This window comes from Diplotaxodon limnothrissa, linkage group LG18 (genome assembly GCF_057381915.1).
Source record: "Diplotaxodon limnothrissa isolate DT_005_m linkage group LG18, D_limnothrissa_male_GT1.1, whole genome shotgun sequence".
Taxonomy (NCBI): Eukaryota; Metazoa; Chordata; class Actinopteri; order Cichliformes; family Cichlidae; genus Diplotaxodon; species Diplotaxodon limnothrissa.
This window is the reverse complement of record NC_140613.1, coordinates 4,638,214-4,652,518: the sequence shown is the minus strand read 5'-3', so window position 1 is coordinate 4,652,518 and position 14,305 is coordinate 4,638,214. Positions and strand designations below refer to the sequence as shown.

The window sequence follows — 14,305 nt, the reverse complement described above, 5'->3', positions numbered from 1 at the left end:
ACACCGCCCGGGCAACAAAGGAGTGGCTCCGTAAGAAGCATTTGAAAGTCCTGGAGTGGCCTAGCCAGTCTCCAGACCTCAACCCCATAGAAAATCTGTGGCGGGAGTTGAAAGTCCGTGTTGCTCGGCGACAGCCCCAAAACATCACTGCTCTCGAGAAGATCTGCATGGAGGAATGGGCCAAAATACCAGCTACTGTGTGTGCAAACCTGGTAAAGACCTATAGTAAACGTTTGACCTCTGTTATTGCCAACAAAGGTTATGTTACAAAGTATTGAGTTGTATTTTTGTTATTGACTAAATACTCATTTTCCACCCTGATTTACGAATAAATTCTTTACAAATCCTACCATGTGGATTCATGGATTTTTTTTTCACATTCTGTCTCTCACAGTTGAAGTGTACCTCTGGTGCAAATTACTGACCTCTGTCATCATTTTAGGGGGGGGGAACTTGCACAATCGGTGGCTGACTAAATACTTTTTTGCCCCACTGTATATCTGAAGATTAAACCACTACATTCTTGGCTAAAAAAATATATTGATAGTGTATTTGGTGACACACAAACAGGGTATTTCAAAGTACAGTTCAGTTAGTTTCCACATGCCAGTTGTTGGTGTGGAGAAACGCCCAGAAAAAAGAATGGCAACCCGGCCAAAGCAATGGTTTTGACTCGAACAGCGTTTACCCCAAACCTCTATTTATTGACACATTGAATTGAATTATTTAATGGTGTATTTAATCAATTCATTTTTGTCACTTCTATCCCTCCATTCCTCGATATGTACACAGGCATTTTTTAAACAGATATTCTCTAGTGTATTTTTGAGAAATTCTTTTTGCATCAAGACAAAAAGTATCTCAAGCACTGTTCAAAGAGAACCTTTAGCCAAGTCAAAGCCCACAAATAAAAAAAAAGGCAGAAAAAAGTTAGTTTTTTTTGTCCACAGGTAAACATAGAAATTGAGCTTCTGAAAACCTTTTGAAAATAAAGTTTTGTCAGACGCCGAGTTTCCAAAGATCCAAACACTTTGTTTTACCATCAACATTTTCTAAAAATTAAACTTGGCACGCAGTATGGTTTCCTATATGCATTTTCAACTGTACTGAAGAACTAAATTTTTTCCCACAGGTGTTACAACAATGTGGTTTCTCACCTGTATGACATTCCATGTGCGTTTTCAAATGGTCCTTCCGATTAAATCTTTTCCCACAGGTGCTACACGAATGCGGCTTCTCACCTGTATGATATTCCATGTGCATTTTCAAATGTTCCTTCCGATTATATCTTTTCCCACAGGTGCTACAAGAATGCGGCTTCTCACCTGTATGAATTTGTATGTGTCTAGTCAGGTGTGACTTCCGACTAAATCTTTTCCCACAGGTGCTACAAGAATGCGGCTTCTCACTTGTGTGAATTTTCATGTGTATTTTCAGATTTGTTACTACATTAAATCTTTCCCCACATATGCTACAAAAATATGGCTTCTCACTTGTGTGAATTCGCATGTGACTATTCAACTGCCCCTTCTGACTAAAGCTTTTCCCACAAGTGGTACAACAATGCGGCTTCTCACCTGTGTGAATTTTCATGTGTTCAGTTAAATATGCCTTTAGAGTAAATCTTTTCCCACAGGTGCTACAACAATGTGGCTTCTCACCTGTGTGAATTTTCATATGTCGATTCAAGTTTTCCATCCTTTTAAATTTTTTCCCACAGGTGCCACATAAATGTACTGTCTTGGAATTTTGAACTGGCAGCTCTGATACGATTTCCTCCAACTTATTTCTGTGTAAGTTATCATCCTTGTTTTCATCCTGATCTGTGTCAGGAGAGTTGTGAGAAAGGAGCTGGTCACTACTTAGGTCTGGTTCACCCTGGTCACTTTCTTTACGAGCAGGAAAAGTTTGAGTCTCTTGCTTTCGTACAAACGGTTTTCCCTCTTCAGTGGTACTGAGTTCCTCCTGTTCCCCTTTAATCTGCAAAAGATCCTCCTGTTCTTTAAAGTCATGTTGTGGAAAATCTGAAGGGACAAAAAAACAAAACATATATTTGAGAAATTACAAGGTAACCTTAGCCATTAGCAGGTCTCCACATGGTAAGCATGTCGCTCAGATAAGCCAATAAAAGGCATGTTGGGGGAGAAGTTGTTTTGCTGACTCAGTGAGACCATTTTGGCTGCTCATTTACAAACCCTATGAAAAACACTCTTCTTCTGTGATCGATTTAAGTTTGGAATCGTACATTTCAGAAAAAAGAACATAAATATTTAACAATATTTATCCCAAACCGTAATGTCGTAAAGTATTTTTTTTTCCATTCCATGCTGCAAGGGAAACCTGGAATTCTTTAAACTGACTGAAAAAAATAAAATGAAAATCGATGAGGTGGAAACTTTAAACTCAAACACTTCACTTCTTGCTTTCTGCTCAGTTTTTGTATCATTTAATGGAGGAAATCTAATTTATGAAAATAAAAAGATAATCAAACATTAGGGGCCGTTTCAAAACAACACAAAAATTCAGCTATAACAAAAACTGTGAGATTCTCATAAATATTACTCTGACTAATAATTCCAGGGTTTTGTTGTCTTCTAAATGTGATAGTGGCTTTTCCAGCTCTTTTAGTTTAATTATTAGGGGCGATCGTGGCTCAAGAGCTGGGAGTTTGCCTTGCAATCGGAAGGTTGCCAGTTCGAGCCCTGGCTTGGACAGTCTCGGTCGTTGTGTCCTTGGGCAAGACACTTTACCCGTTGCCTACTGGTGGTGGTCAGAGGGCCCGGTGGCGCCAGTGTCCGGCAGCCTCGGCTCTGTCAGTGCGCCCCAGGGTGGCTGTGGCTACAATGTAGCTTGCCATCACCAGTGTGTGTGAATGGGTGGATGACTGGATATGTAAAGCGCTTTGGGGTCCTTAGGGACTAGTAAAGCGCTATATAAATGCAGGCCATTTACCATTTATTAAGAGAAACATTAATAAAACTCTTCAATTTAACCAGTTTGCCTCCCCACCTCCTTTTTTCAACCCGGACACTTTTTGTTACTTTCCCTCATCCCCCGGACCTTTTAGGGAAACGTAACACAGGGTGTTGTGCGATTGTTGTGGTTTCTTTCTAATATTGTAGAGTCTTTACCTTACAGTATAAAGCCCCTTCAGGACACCGTTGTTGGGATTATTTCCCTATATGAATAAAACATATTGGGAATGAGTGAAAAAGGTCGTGTTACACAAGCTAAAGAATTATTTATCCACAAATCATAGTGGGAGTTGATTAAAAAGGATATGGGACACTTTTCTGTAATAATGCCATACGACTGCACACAAGCAAATGCAGAACTTACCGCCACATAAAATCCTTCCTAACTATTAGGGTTGTGTGACTGAACGCATATATAGACTATCGACGATAGGCTGAGCCCATAGGAGATTGTTTTTACACGGGCAATTTATTTATTTATTTGCCCATGAGTACGTTTGCTATTAATGATGGAGCTAATAGAAGGAGTCAAAAAATAATAAATAAATAAATAAATAAATAGTGCTGTTTTAACAGCACCCCCTTTCATCTTCAAATAAATGCACCCTCCTCAGAGTGCGCCCAAGTGCTTGTTGATAGAGCTGTAGAAGCTGGTGATAGCCGAGCATACTGAGCAGGATGGTGGACACGTACGTTCTCATGCAAGTTAGTCGTGTTTAAGCACTTTGCTCGCACGACACGTCTCCACAAGCGGCACACGGCTTTGGTTACATCCTTAGTTCTCATCTTGTTTAAAGCCTTTATATTTTTCTAGTTCTGTCAAAGTCCCTGAAATGTCTCTGTCAACGCATTTCGGGCAGTTTGTCCAAAGTTTGTTCATTTTGTACTCCAGATGGGTTGAGCGAGTTAAAAGTTTTAATTGGTGGCACACCAAAAACATAATTTAAAGTTTCTTTCTTTCTTTTTTCTTTTTTAAACATGCTGTTGTCAAATATAGGTCACTTGAAAAATGTGGCCAAAAAAAAGAAAGAAAAGTATTACATGCCTAGTTAATTTCCTGTTATTAAATTTGATATTCACTGTAAGTGCGCCTGCAGGTGCAGGGGCGCAGGACAGGCAAAGGAGTGACGACTGCAATTCGTGAGGGACAAAGAAAGTGACAATATGAATGGCAAAAATGTATATGCAGGAATAATTAAAAAGTTGATGTGTCAAATCATTGTAGGGAGTCTTCCTCTCTCTTGTACTCAACTTAATTATTTCCAACATAGGACAGTCCTGACAAGGGCGACACTGTGAGGGCTACACATTTTGGCTCTTAGAATATTACATCATGTTTCCTTATTGCAGTTGGACCTTAGATTCTCCATGTGTCTCTATAACATACCTCTGAGGTCTGATAAGGATCCAACAGGAGTTAGATTTCTTAACACAAAACTGAGTCTGTCTAAAGTTTTGCATACCTATTCTTTCCAACTTTACTTCAGGGTTCCACATGATGTCCAGCTCCTGCCCAGTCCAGACGATGACGTCTTTGGTTTTTGGCTTCAGTGAAAGCTGCTCTTCTTCCTGATTGAGGGAGATTTCCTCCTGTTCCTCTTTAGTTTCTGGAAGATCTGGGTCCTCCTGGTTGAGACTGGAGTTCCTCTCCTGGCTACAGTTTTCCTTACAATCATGTTGCTGTGGGAGGTCTTGACGGACACAACACACAAGAAAAAATTAACACTGTGAGCAGGTCTCTCAGATATGTGAGCGATATTTAAATATTCTCTCTCATGCAGTGAACAGCAAAGAATTCTGTTTACATACAGAAAGTCATAATTTATGAGGCGTACAGCTCGCTACTCCAACTTGGTCCTTGTGGGTATTTTTCTACATTCTGCATACAGTTCTGGGTCAACTTGACTTAAATCTATATGGAGGAAATTTTTGTTTTTTATTAAACAACAGAAGATTTTAAACCCAGTTTTTATTTTACTGTGCTAACAGAAAACACGTCTTAGGTGAGGTAGTATGCCAGGTGGTAATGCATGTGTCATTGTGAGCTCTCTTCCTGAGGAGTCAACTCTGATATCATCGCCTGATGTTTTAATATGAGTCTTATTCATTTCTGTATTATGAAATCTGTATATTACAGTTTTACATACCTGTTGTGGTCAGCTCTACTCCAGGTTTACACAACAAATCCAGCTGTTCTCCGGTCCACACATCAATTTCTTCAGCCTCCTGCTTCTGTTCAAGCGGCTCTCCTTCCTCACTGCTGCACATTTCCTCCTCCTGTACCTCTTTAGTCTGTGGAGGCTCTGGGTCCTGCTGGTGGAGACTGGAGCTCCTCTCCTGGTCAAAGACCTGCTGATCACCTTCGTGTTCAGCAAAGGGACAGAAGAAATCAGTAACTAATGTGATCACAAGAAAGATCAAGAACAATTAAAAGGGAGTTGAGAACTAAGCTTATGGTTTCACGGCCTCTTGCGTTCTTGCAGATGTTGCCACAGAAACATTCACTCCTGGCCATTTTTTCACTGGGCGACACTGATAACCTTAAAGCCGTCTGGGGTCTAATTTTTTAAAAGTGACCGCCAGTGATCGTCACAAAATGTGCAAACAAACAAAATAAACAAATGAACAGCAGCATGATCTGAATATGATCATGAAAGCTATTGACCAAGCATCATTTAGGCCGCCTGGTAATTTTTGGTCATTTTGGCTGTAAACGGGCCAGAAATCAAACTAAAAGTGAATACTTTTGCCCCCTGGCACTCATTTTACATTATTGTATTGTTATGGCAATGAAACAACAGTTTAAAGTGAAAAAAAAAAAGGACTGTTTTTTTCAGATTTATAGTTAAGTGGAAACTGATATTGTTAGGTTTTGTATTGTTGATTGTCATTTATGCTTAGAAATATCTACTTATATATGCTTAGAGTTTTATAATTAGTTTTAGATTGGTAGAGGTTTGATCCTTAATAGTCTGCATTCCAGAACACTCTGGGAGCATGGGAGAGGTCGTACCTTCTCTTATTGTTTTATGGTAGGATAAACGTGGCTATATCTGTTTTAGGCTAAGTGCCTTTTGTTTAGATGAACTGTTGGACTTCCAGACCAGCAGGTTTAGGGAAGTCATTTATGGGGTCACACACACACACACACACACACACACACACTTGGTCCTTGTGGGTATTTTTCTACATTCTGCATACAGTTCTGGGTCAACTTGACTTAAATCTATATGGAGGAAATTTGTTTTTTATTAAACAACAGAAGATTTTAAACCCAGTTTTTATTTTACTGTGCTAACAGAAAACACGTCTTAGGTGAGGTGGTATGCCAGGTGGTAATGCATGTGTCATTGTGAGCTCTCTTCCTGAGGAGTCAACTCTGATATCATCGCCTGATGTTTTAATATGAGTCTTATTCATTTCTGTATTATGAAATCTGTATATTACAGTTTTACATACCTGTTGTGGTCAGCTCTACTCCAGGTTTACACAACAAATCCAGCTGTTCTCCGGTCCACACATCAATTTCTTCAGCCTCCTGCTTCTGTTCAAGCGGCTCTCCTTCCTCACTGCTGCACATTTCCTCCTGTACCTCTTTAGTCTGTGGAGGCTCTGGGTCCTGCTGGTGGAGACTGGAGCTCCTCTCCTGGTCAAAGACCTGCTGATCACCTTCGTGTTCAGCAAAGGGACAGAAGAAATCAGTAACTAATGTGATCACAAGAAAGATCAAGAACAATTAAAAGGGAGTTGAGAACTAAGCTTATGGTTTCACGGCCTCTTGCGTTCTTGCAGATGTTGCCACAGAAACATTCACTCCTGGCCATTTTTTCACTGGGCGACACTGATAACCTTAAAGCCGTCTGGGGTCTAATTTTTAAAAGTGACCGCCAGTGATCGTCACAAAATGTGCAAACAAACAAAATAAACAAATGAACAGCAGCATGATCTGAATATGATCATGAAAGCTATTGACCAAGCATCATTTAGGCCACCTGGTAATTTTTGGTCATTTTGGCTGTAAACTGGCCAGAAATCAAACTAAAAGTGAATACTTTTGCCCCCTGGCACTCATTTTACATTATTGTATTGTTATGGCAATGAAACAACAGTTTAAAGTGAAAAAAAAGGAACTGTTTTTTTGTTTTCAGATTTATAGTTAAGTGGAAACTGATATTGTTAGGTTTTGTATTGTTGATTGTCATTTATGCTTAGAAATATCTACTTATATATGCTTAGAGTTTTATAATTAGTTTTAGATTGGTAGAGGTTTGATCCTTAATAGTCTGCATTCCAGAACACTCTGGGAGCATGGGAGAGGTCGTACCTTCTCTTATTGTTTTATGGTAGGATAAACGTGGCTATATCTGTTTTAGGCTAAGTGCCTTTTGTTTAGATGAACTGCTGGACTTCCAGACCAGCAGGTTTAGGGAAGTCATTTATGGGGTCACACACACACACACACACACACACACACGGTACTCTTTGTTTGTATGTAGACGTCATATGTTAATGAACCTATGTATATTCATGTAACCTCAATAAAAGAGCAGTGTTACGGGGGAGCGGACGAGAGCAACTGGTTTGTCCGGTTCTCTCCCGCGCACGAGAAACATGAAGAACTTTGTCTTGCTTTGCTGTGTAATTATATTGTCTTAAACGTTCAAGCGAATAGGTTCAAGCTACAAACCTAATATTAATTCAACAGGAACAAACGTAACACAACATCAACTATACTAAATATGTACAATAAAGTTTTTGAGCAATGGCCACTCAGTTTTTTAAATTTCGAGGCCTTTTTGGAGCGTTGCCACTTTTCCATACATGTGATTGGACCGTCACTGCTCGTGTTTTCTAATGATGCACCGTAAAGTTTCGTAAAGCTCTTCTTCGTGTCTTTACTTTATTGTACTTTATTGAGCCCCGTGGGGAAATTGCTCTCTGCATTTAACCCATTCACTCAGTGAAGCAGTGGGCAGCCATTGGGCGCCCGGGGAGCAGTGCGTAGGGACACCAAACATCCCCGTAAAACTCAGCCTCTCTTCTTTCAGTAACCCTGTAATTTCTTTTTCTAGCTTACATAGTCGATAAGTTACGGTAGTGTGAAGCGCACATGGTAAAATCTAAGCAGAGTTGAGTTCCCGCAAGGATCCCGCAACCCCCATTCCTCCACAAATTTACACACCTGTATTGTGCGACTTTATCCCGGGTCTGATATCCAGCGGTCTTAGCTGACGGATCTCCTCCTCATACCGGACGATCGTTTTTTCAAACTCTGAGAAGATTTGTTCTGCGGCAGCAGTTAATGTCTCCTTGATAACCTCTCGCAGATACTGGACTGAAGACATTATTGCGACAACAACTGATACCGCCAAATCAAAGTCTTCAAATATAACTCGCGATGCAAGCGCTCAGTGACGTCATTTCCGCTATTCTTCTTCGATCTTAAGCTGGAAGTATCAAAGGCGTAATACTGCCCTCATCAGGTCAGTCTAACAAAAATCAAGTCCTGACATAAAGTCTGGTACTTTGGAGAAACCTGGATAAAGAATTTATCATTTAACATTAAAATATAGATCAAAGCTCAAAACATTATGAAAGCTTCGTGAATTAGAGTGTTTTCTGTTTCTTTGAAACACAGACAATAGTACATTTAATAAACAGAAAAGGGTCGATTTCATTTTAATGAACTCAGCAATGTCTCCAGCGTTGTAACGAGAAAGTCCAGCATAAAGCAGCTGAGTGAATGTGGTCTGGACTCTGTGGAGGAGAGTCATGGTTTCAGAGACGCTGTAGAAGGACAAAATACCTGCTCTGTGATCCAGGTACACTCCTACTCTGGAGGAACGAGGACCTGAGACAGATAATATTCTTGTATGTGATTGCTACACATACTCCCCCACTCCACCTCCCAGTAACAACATACAGTCAGACTCCCTCTACTAAACACTGGACATCGTTCAATGTTTATATTGAGTCTTTAAGTCCATGACCAATTCTGTACATATCCAAACTTGGTCCACAATTTTGACGTCCAACCATGACATCAATATGATGTTCAACATTGGACTGGTTAATCTTTTATGCAAACCGAAGGTGAGCAGTAAAAATGTGATGTTTTGAGATTTACCCAGGTCTTAAAAATGAAAGATACCCACATGTTTAACAATGTCTAAAATTTTTAGTCATATTTGCTCAATTCAGCATACAATCTGAAAGAAACTAGCCTTTTCTTCATTTTTCTTACGACAACACTTCATGTTAAAGAGTTTGGTACACATGTTATTTTCACGAGTTGTCTTATGCAGTACCATATAGTCAGGCCAGATCAGGATCTCCTTCAGTTTAACTACCAGTCCCACCTCAGACCTGAGGACACCATCATCTACCTACTCAGTTGTGTCTACACCCATATGGGCCAGCTGGCAAGCAGTGTGAGGGTCATTTTTATCTTTTCCAGTGCATTTATTACCATCAAATTCAAATTTCATTTGTCACGTACACAGTCATACACAGTACGATATGCAGTGAAATGCTTAGACAACTGCTCGTAACCTAAAATAAAAGACTATGAATAGGATAGGAAATAAATAGGAAAATTAAAATGAAGGGTAAATTTAACTAGGAAAGAATAAAATATAAAAATTAAAGTTACAAATAAAATAACCGTACAACAAATACAAGTACAAATACACAATACATAAAATACACAATATAGAAAATATATAAGAATATATGAAGAAATATGGAACAATAAAAGCAGCTGTATGAGTAATAAATGGTAATGAAAGAAATGTAATGTCCAGGGTTGTGCAATCCACATATTTAAGTGTCTGTAGTGTCTGTAGTGTAGTGCAGTCTGTAGTGCAAATATGCTTAAAAGTGATTTATTTAAGCGACTTGTGATAGAGTGATTTGATTAATCAATAACAAGATGGCAAATGTAAACAAATGTAAACAAATGTCCAGAATGTCCAGTGTGTGTGTAAAAACCATATTTGTGGGTCAGTACTATGTGGTGGTGTGATTGAGAGACCGTATCGCCTGCGGAAAGAAGCTTCTCCGGCTTCTCAGGCCAATCGTCCTGGGAGATAAGCTGACTGAGATGCAAGTGGATGCCTCTCCTGTGTCCTGGATTTTTGAGTATCTAACACAAAATGTGCTTCTTCAACATTATGTGTCTCACAAGGTGATCAGCAACACAGGGGCACCACAAGGAACTGCCCTCTCCCCATCACAGACGTCAGCCACTGCACAGACCTGCCATGTTCAGATGTTTTCTGATGACTCTGCGGTGGTTGGATGCTTCAGTGAGGGTGATGTGATGGTGTACCGGGCAGTAGTTGACTCCTTTATCAAGTGGTGCAAGCAGAATCATCTGCAGCTCAAAGTGACCGAGGACCAAAAATTGATTGTGGACTTTAGGAGGACCAGGAAACCTGTGACCCCTGTTTCAATCCAGGGTATCGTTATAGACGTTATAGAGCAGCGGTCCCCAACCCCCGGGCCTCAGACCGGTACCGGTCCGTGAGTCGTTTGGTACCAGGCCACGAGAGTTGAGGCTCAGGTGTGAAATGTATGATTTTCAGGGTTTTTATCGGTTTTCAGCGTTATTTTGTTAGCGTTTTTATCGTTAACTCGGTATTCCTGGGTCTTTTCACGTGTGTTGTGAATAAATCTTTTTTTCGGTACCGGTACTAGTTTTATTTTGTTGTATTTATCCGCGACACCTTAAAGGCCGGTCCATGAAAATATTGTCGGGCATAAACCGGTCCGTGGCGCAAAAAAGGTTGGAGACCGCTGTTATAGAGGACTAAAAATACCTTGAAGTATACATGGATAATAAACTGGACTTGATTAAAAACACCACTACACTCTACAGCAGGGGTCAGCAACCTGTAATACCCAAAGAACCATTTGGACCTGGTTTCCACAGAAAAGAAAACACTGGGAGCCGCAAATACTTTTTGACATTTAAAATGAAGATAACACTGTGTGTATATATATATATATATATATATTTTTTTACTTTTAGTCTTTGTATAAACAACTACAGTGTGTTGCTTATGAAATCCATGAAGTGCTAAAGAGAAAATTACATTTTATTTATGTAATGAACACACACATTTTGAACTCTTAAAAAAATTATAACAAAAAAGAAAGACACCCAGTTGAAAGTCTCTTTTAAACAAATTAAAATATCTGCATAAATGTTTATTTTATATGGTTAATGTGTGTGACAGGGCGTGGTCTGCAATGCTCTGCAGGGGATGCGAACGTGCCTGAGCAGCATCCACAATCACTCCTCGCTGGCTTAAAGTCTGTGCTCTCTCTGCTGTTGAGTTGGTATGTGTCGGGCTGTGAGCTGGAAAGCTACAGCTGGCTGTGTGTGTACAGCAAACGTGTGGGAAAAGTGGTCAATAAAGAGATGCAGAAAAGCATGTTCATGTGAACATTTTTCTTTTCTTACATTTTTCTCTTTACTAGCCCTAACTGGGGTTCAAAGTCTTAATAAATGCACAGCGTTTTGGGAGGTATACCGGCTTCTGCCAGTGTGACACATATTTTGAGCAACGAAAATAATAAAACATAATTTTACTTTTGAATTTCAAGATCACAATAATCTTCCAATTTAGAACCACAAGTTAAAAAAAAGAACTAACACAAATAAAATACACTTCAGTTAAATACTTAGAATTTATTTTCCCAAGCCACGTGGAGCCGCAGTATAAGGATGAAAGAGCCGTATACAGATCCGGAGCCGCAGATTACCGACCCCTGTTCTAGAAGAACACATGGATTGGTCAACATTCAGTTCTTTTAGTTTCCTATATTTTTTCTGCATTTTTGAGTCCTCAGAGCTTCAGAAGTAATCTACTGGAAATTCAGACAAGCGTGATGCCAGACAGGTGAGTATTCCACAGAGTGAGCTCAGCAGCAAGTGGAAGAGGTGAGTAACTCAGTGTGACATGGGCTCCTGTCATGACTGCTTGGAGGGAGAAGAGATCAAAGTTAGTCTCAATCAAAACATACAACAGAGACTTCATGGCCTGGTGACAACCATAGGATAGCTGACAGACTGGCAGAGAACTGGAGGAGACGCTGATGTTAAATCAATCAATCAATCAATCAATCAATCAATCAATCAATCTTTATTTATAAAGCACTTTTCATACAAAAAAAAAAAAATGTAGCACAAAGTGCTTTACATAGTTAAAAGCAGCCCACCCCACCCTCCAACTCACTCCCCACACTCTCATTAACATAAATGATGTGAATACACACACACATATAAAAAAAAAAAACACCCAGCACGCCCCTGCGGGCGGTTTATCCTTCAAGCTCGGGTCCTCTACCAGAGGCCTGGGAGCTTGAGGGTCCTGCACAGTATCTTAGCTGTTCCCAGGACTGCGCTCTTCTGGACAGAGATCTCCGATGTTGTTCCCGGGATCTGCTGGAGCCACTCGCCTAGCTTGGGAGTCACCGCACCTAGTGCTCCGATTACCACGGGGACCACCGTTACCTTCACCCTCCACATCCTCTCGAGCTCTTCTCTGAGCCCTTGGTATTTCTCCAGCTTCTCGTGTTCCTTCTTCCTGATATTGCTGTCATTCGGAACCGCTACATCGATCACTACGGCCGTCTTCTTCTGTTTGTCTACCACCACTATGTCCGGTTGGTTAGCCACCACCATTTTGTCCGTCTGTATCTGGAAGTCCCACAGGATCTTAGCTCGGTCATTCTCCACCACCCTTGGGGGCATCTCCCATTTTGACCTCGGGACTTCCAGGTTATACTCCGCACAGATGTTCCTGTACACTATGCCGGCCACTTGGTTATGGCGTTCCATGTATGCCTTGCCTGCTAGCATCTTGCACCCTGCTGTTATGTGCTGGATTGTCTCTGGGGCATCTTTACACAGCCTGCACCTGGGGTCTTGCCTGGTGTGATAGACCCCAGCCTCTATGGATCTTGTGCTCAGAGCTTGTTCTTGTGCTGCCATGATTAGTGCTTCTGTGCTGTCTTTCAGTCCAGCTTTGTCCAGCCACTGGTAGGATTTCTGGATATCAGCCACCTCCTCTATTTGCCGGTGGTACATACCGTGCAGGGGCCTGTCCTTCCATGATGGTTCCTCGTCTCCCTCCTCTTTCTTGGGTTTCTGCTGCCTGAGGTATTCACTGAGCACTCGGTCAGTTGGGGCCATCTTCCCAATGTATTCTTGGATGTTCCTTGTCTCATCCTGGACTGTGGTGCTGACACTCACCAGTCCCCGGCCCCCTTCCTTCCGCTTAGCGTACAGCCTCAGGGTGCTGGATTTGGGGTGAAACCCTCCATGCATGGTAAGGAGCTTTCTTGTCTTTATGTCAGTGGCTTCTATCTCCTCCTTTGGCCAGCCTATTACCCCAGCAGGGTACCTGATCACGGGCAGGGCGTACGTGTTGATGGCCCAGATCTTGTTCTTACCATTCAGTTGACTCCTCAGGACTTGCCTGACCCTCTGCAGGTACTTGGTGGTTGCAGCTTTTCTAGCGGCCTCTTCATGGTTCCCATTCGCCTGTGGGATCCCCAAGTACTTGTAACTGTCCTCTATGTCTGCAATGTTGCCTTCTGGTAGTTCAATCCCCTCAGTTCTGACTACCTTCCCTCTCTTTGTTACCATCCGACTACACTTCTCCAGTCCGAACGACATTCCAATGTCATTGCTGTATAGCCTGGTAGTGTGGATCAGTGAATCGATGTCTCGTTCACTCTTGGCATACAGCTTGATGTCATCCATGTACAGGAGGTGGCTGACAACTGCTCCGTTCCGTAGTCGGTATCCATAGCCAGTCTTGTTAATGATCTCACTGAGGGGGTTCAGGCCTATGCAGAACAGCAGTGGGGACAGAGCATCTCCTTGGTAGATCCCGCACTTGATGGTGACTTGTGCTATGGGCTTGGAGTTGGCCTCTAGTGTTGTACGCCACATCCCCATTGAGTTCCTGATGAAGGCTCTTAGGGTCCCATTGATCTTGTACAATTCTAGGCATTCCAGTATCCAGCTGTGGGGCATTGAGTCATAGGCCTTCTTGTAATCAATCCAGGCAGTGCACAGGTTGGTCAGTCTGGTCTTGCAGTCTCGGCTGATTGTTCTGTCTACCAGTAGCTGGTGTTTTGCGCCTCTGGTATTCTTGCCAATTCCTTTCTGTGTCCCGCTCATGTATTGACCCATGTGCCTGTTCATCTTAGCCGATATGATGCCTGACAGGAGCTTCCATGTAGTACTGAGGCAGGTTATTGGTCGGTAGTTGGAGGGGACCGGTCCCTTCTTGGGGTCCTTGGGGATCAGGACC

General features: G+C 41.6%; 1 protein-coding gene across 1 annotated transcript; it reads right to left on the bottom strand.

Moving 5' to 3' along the window:
- Positions 1-1,059: 1,059 nt before the first annotated feature.
- On the bottom strand, positions 1,060-8,320 carry LOC146612910 (uncharacterized). Its single transcript, XM_085378350.1, has 5 exons — positions 8,158-8,320; positions 6,435-6,644; positions 5,123-5,335; positions 4,439-4,666; positions 1,060-2,024 (listed from the first exon to the last, which is right to left on the bottom strand). Exons 1-5 carry the CDS (start codon positions 8,318-8,320, stop codon positions 1,060-1,062), a joined length of 1,779 nt encoding a protein of 592 aa, XP_085234476.1.
- Positions 8,321-14,305: the final 5,985 nt, after the last annotated feature.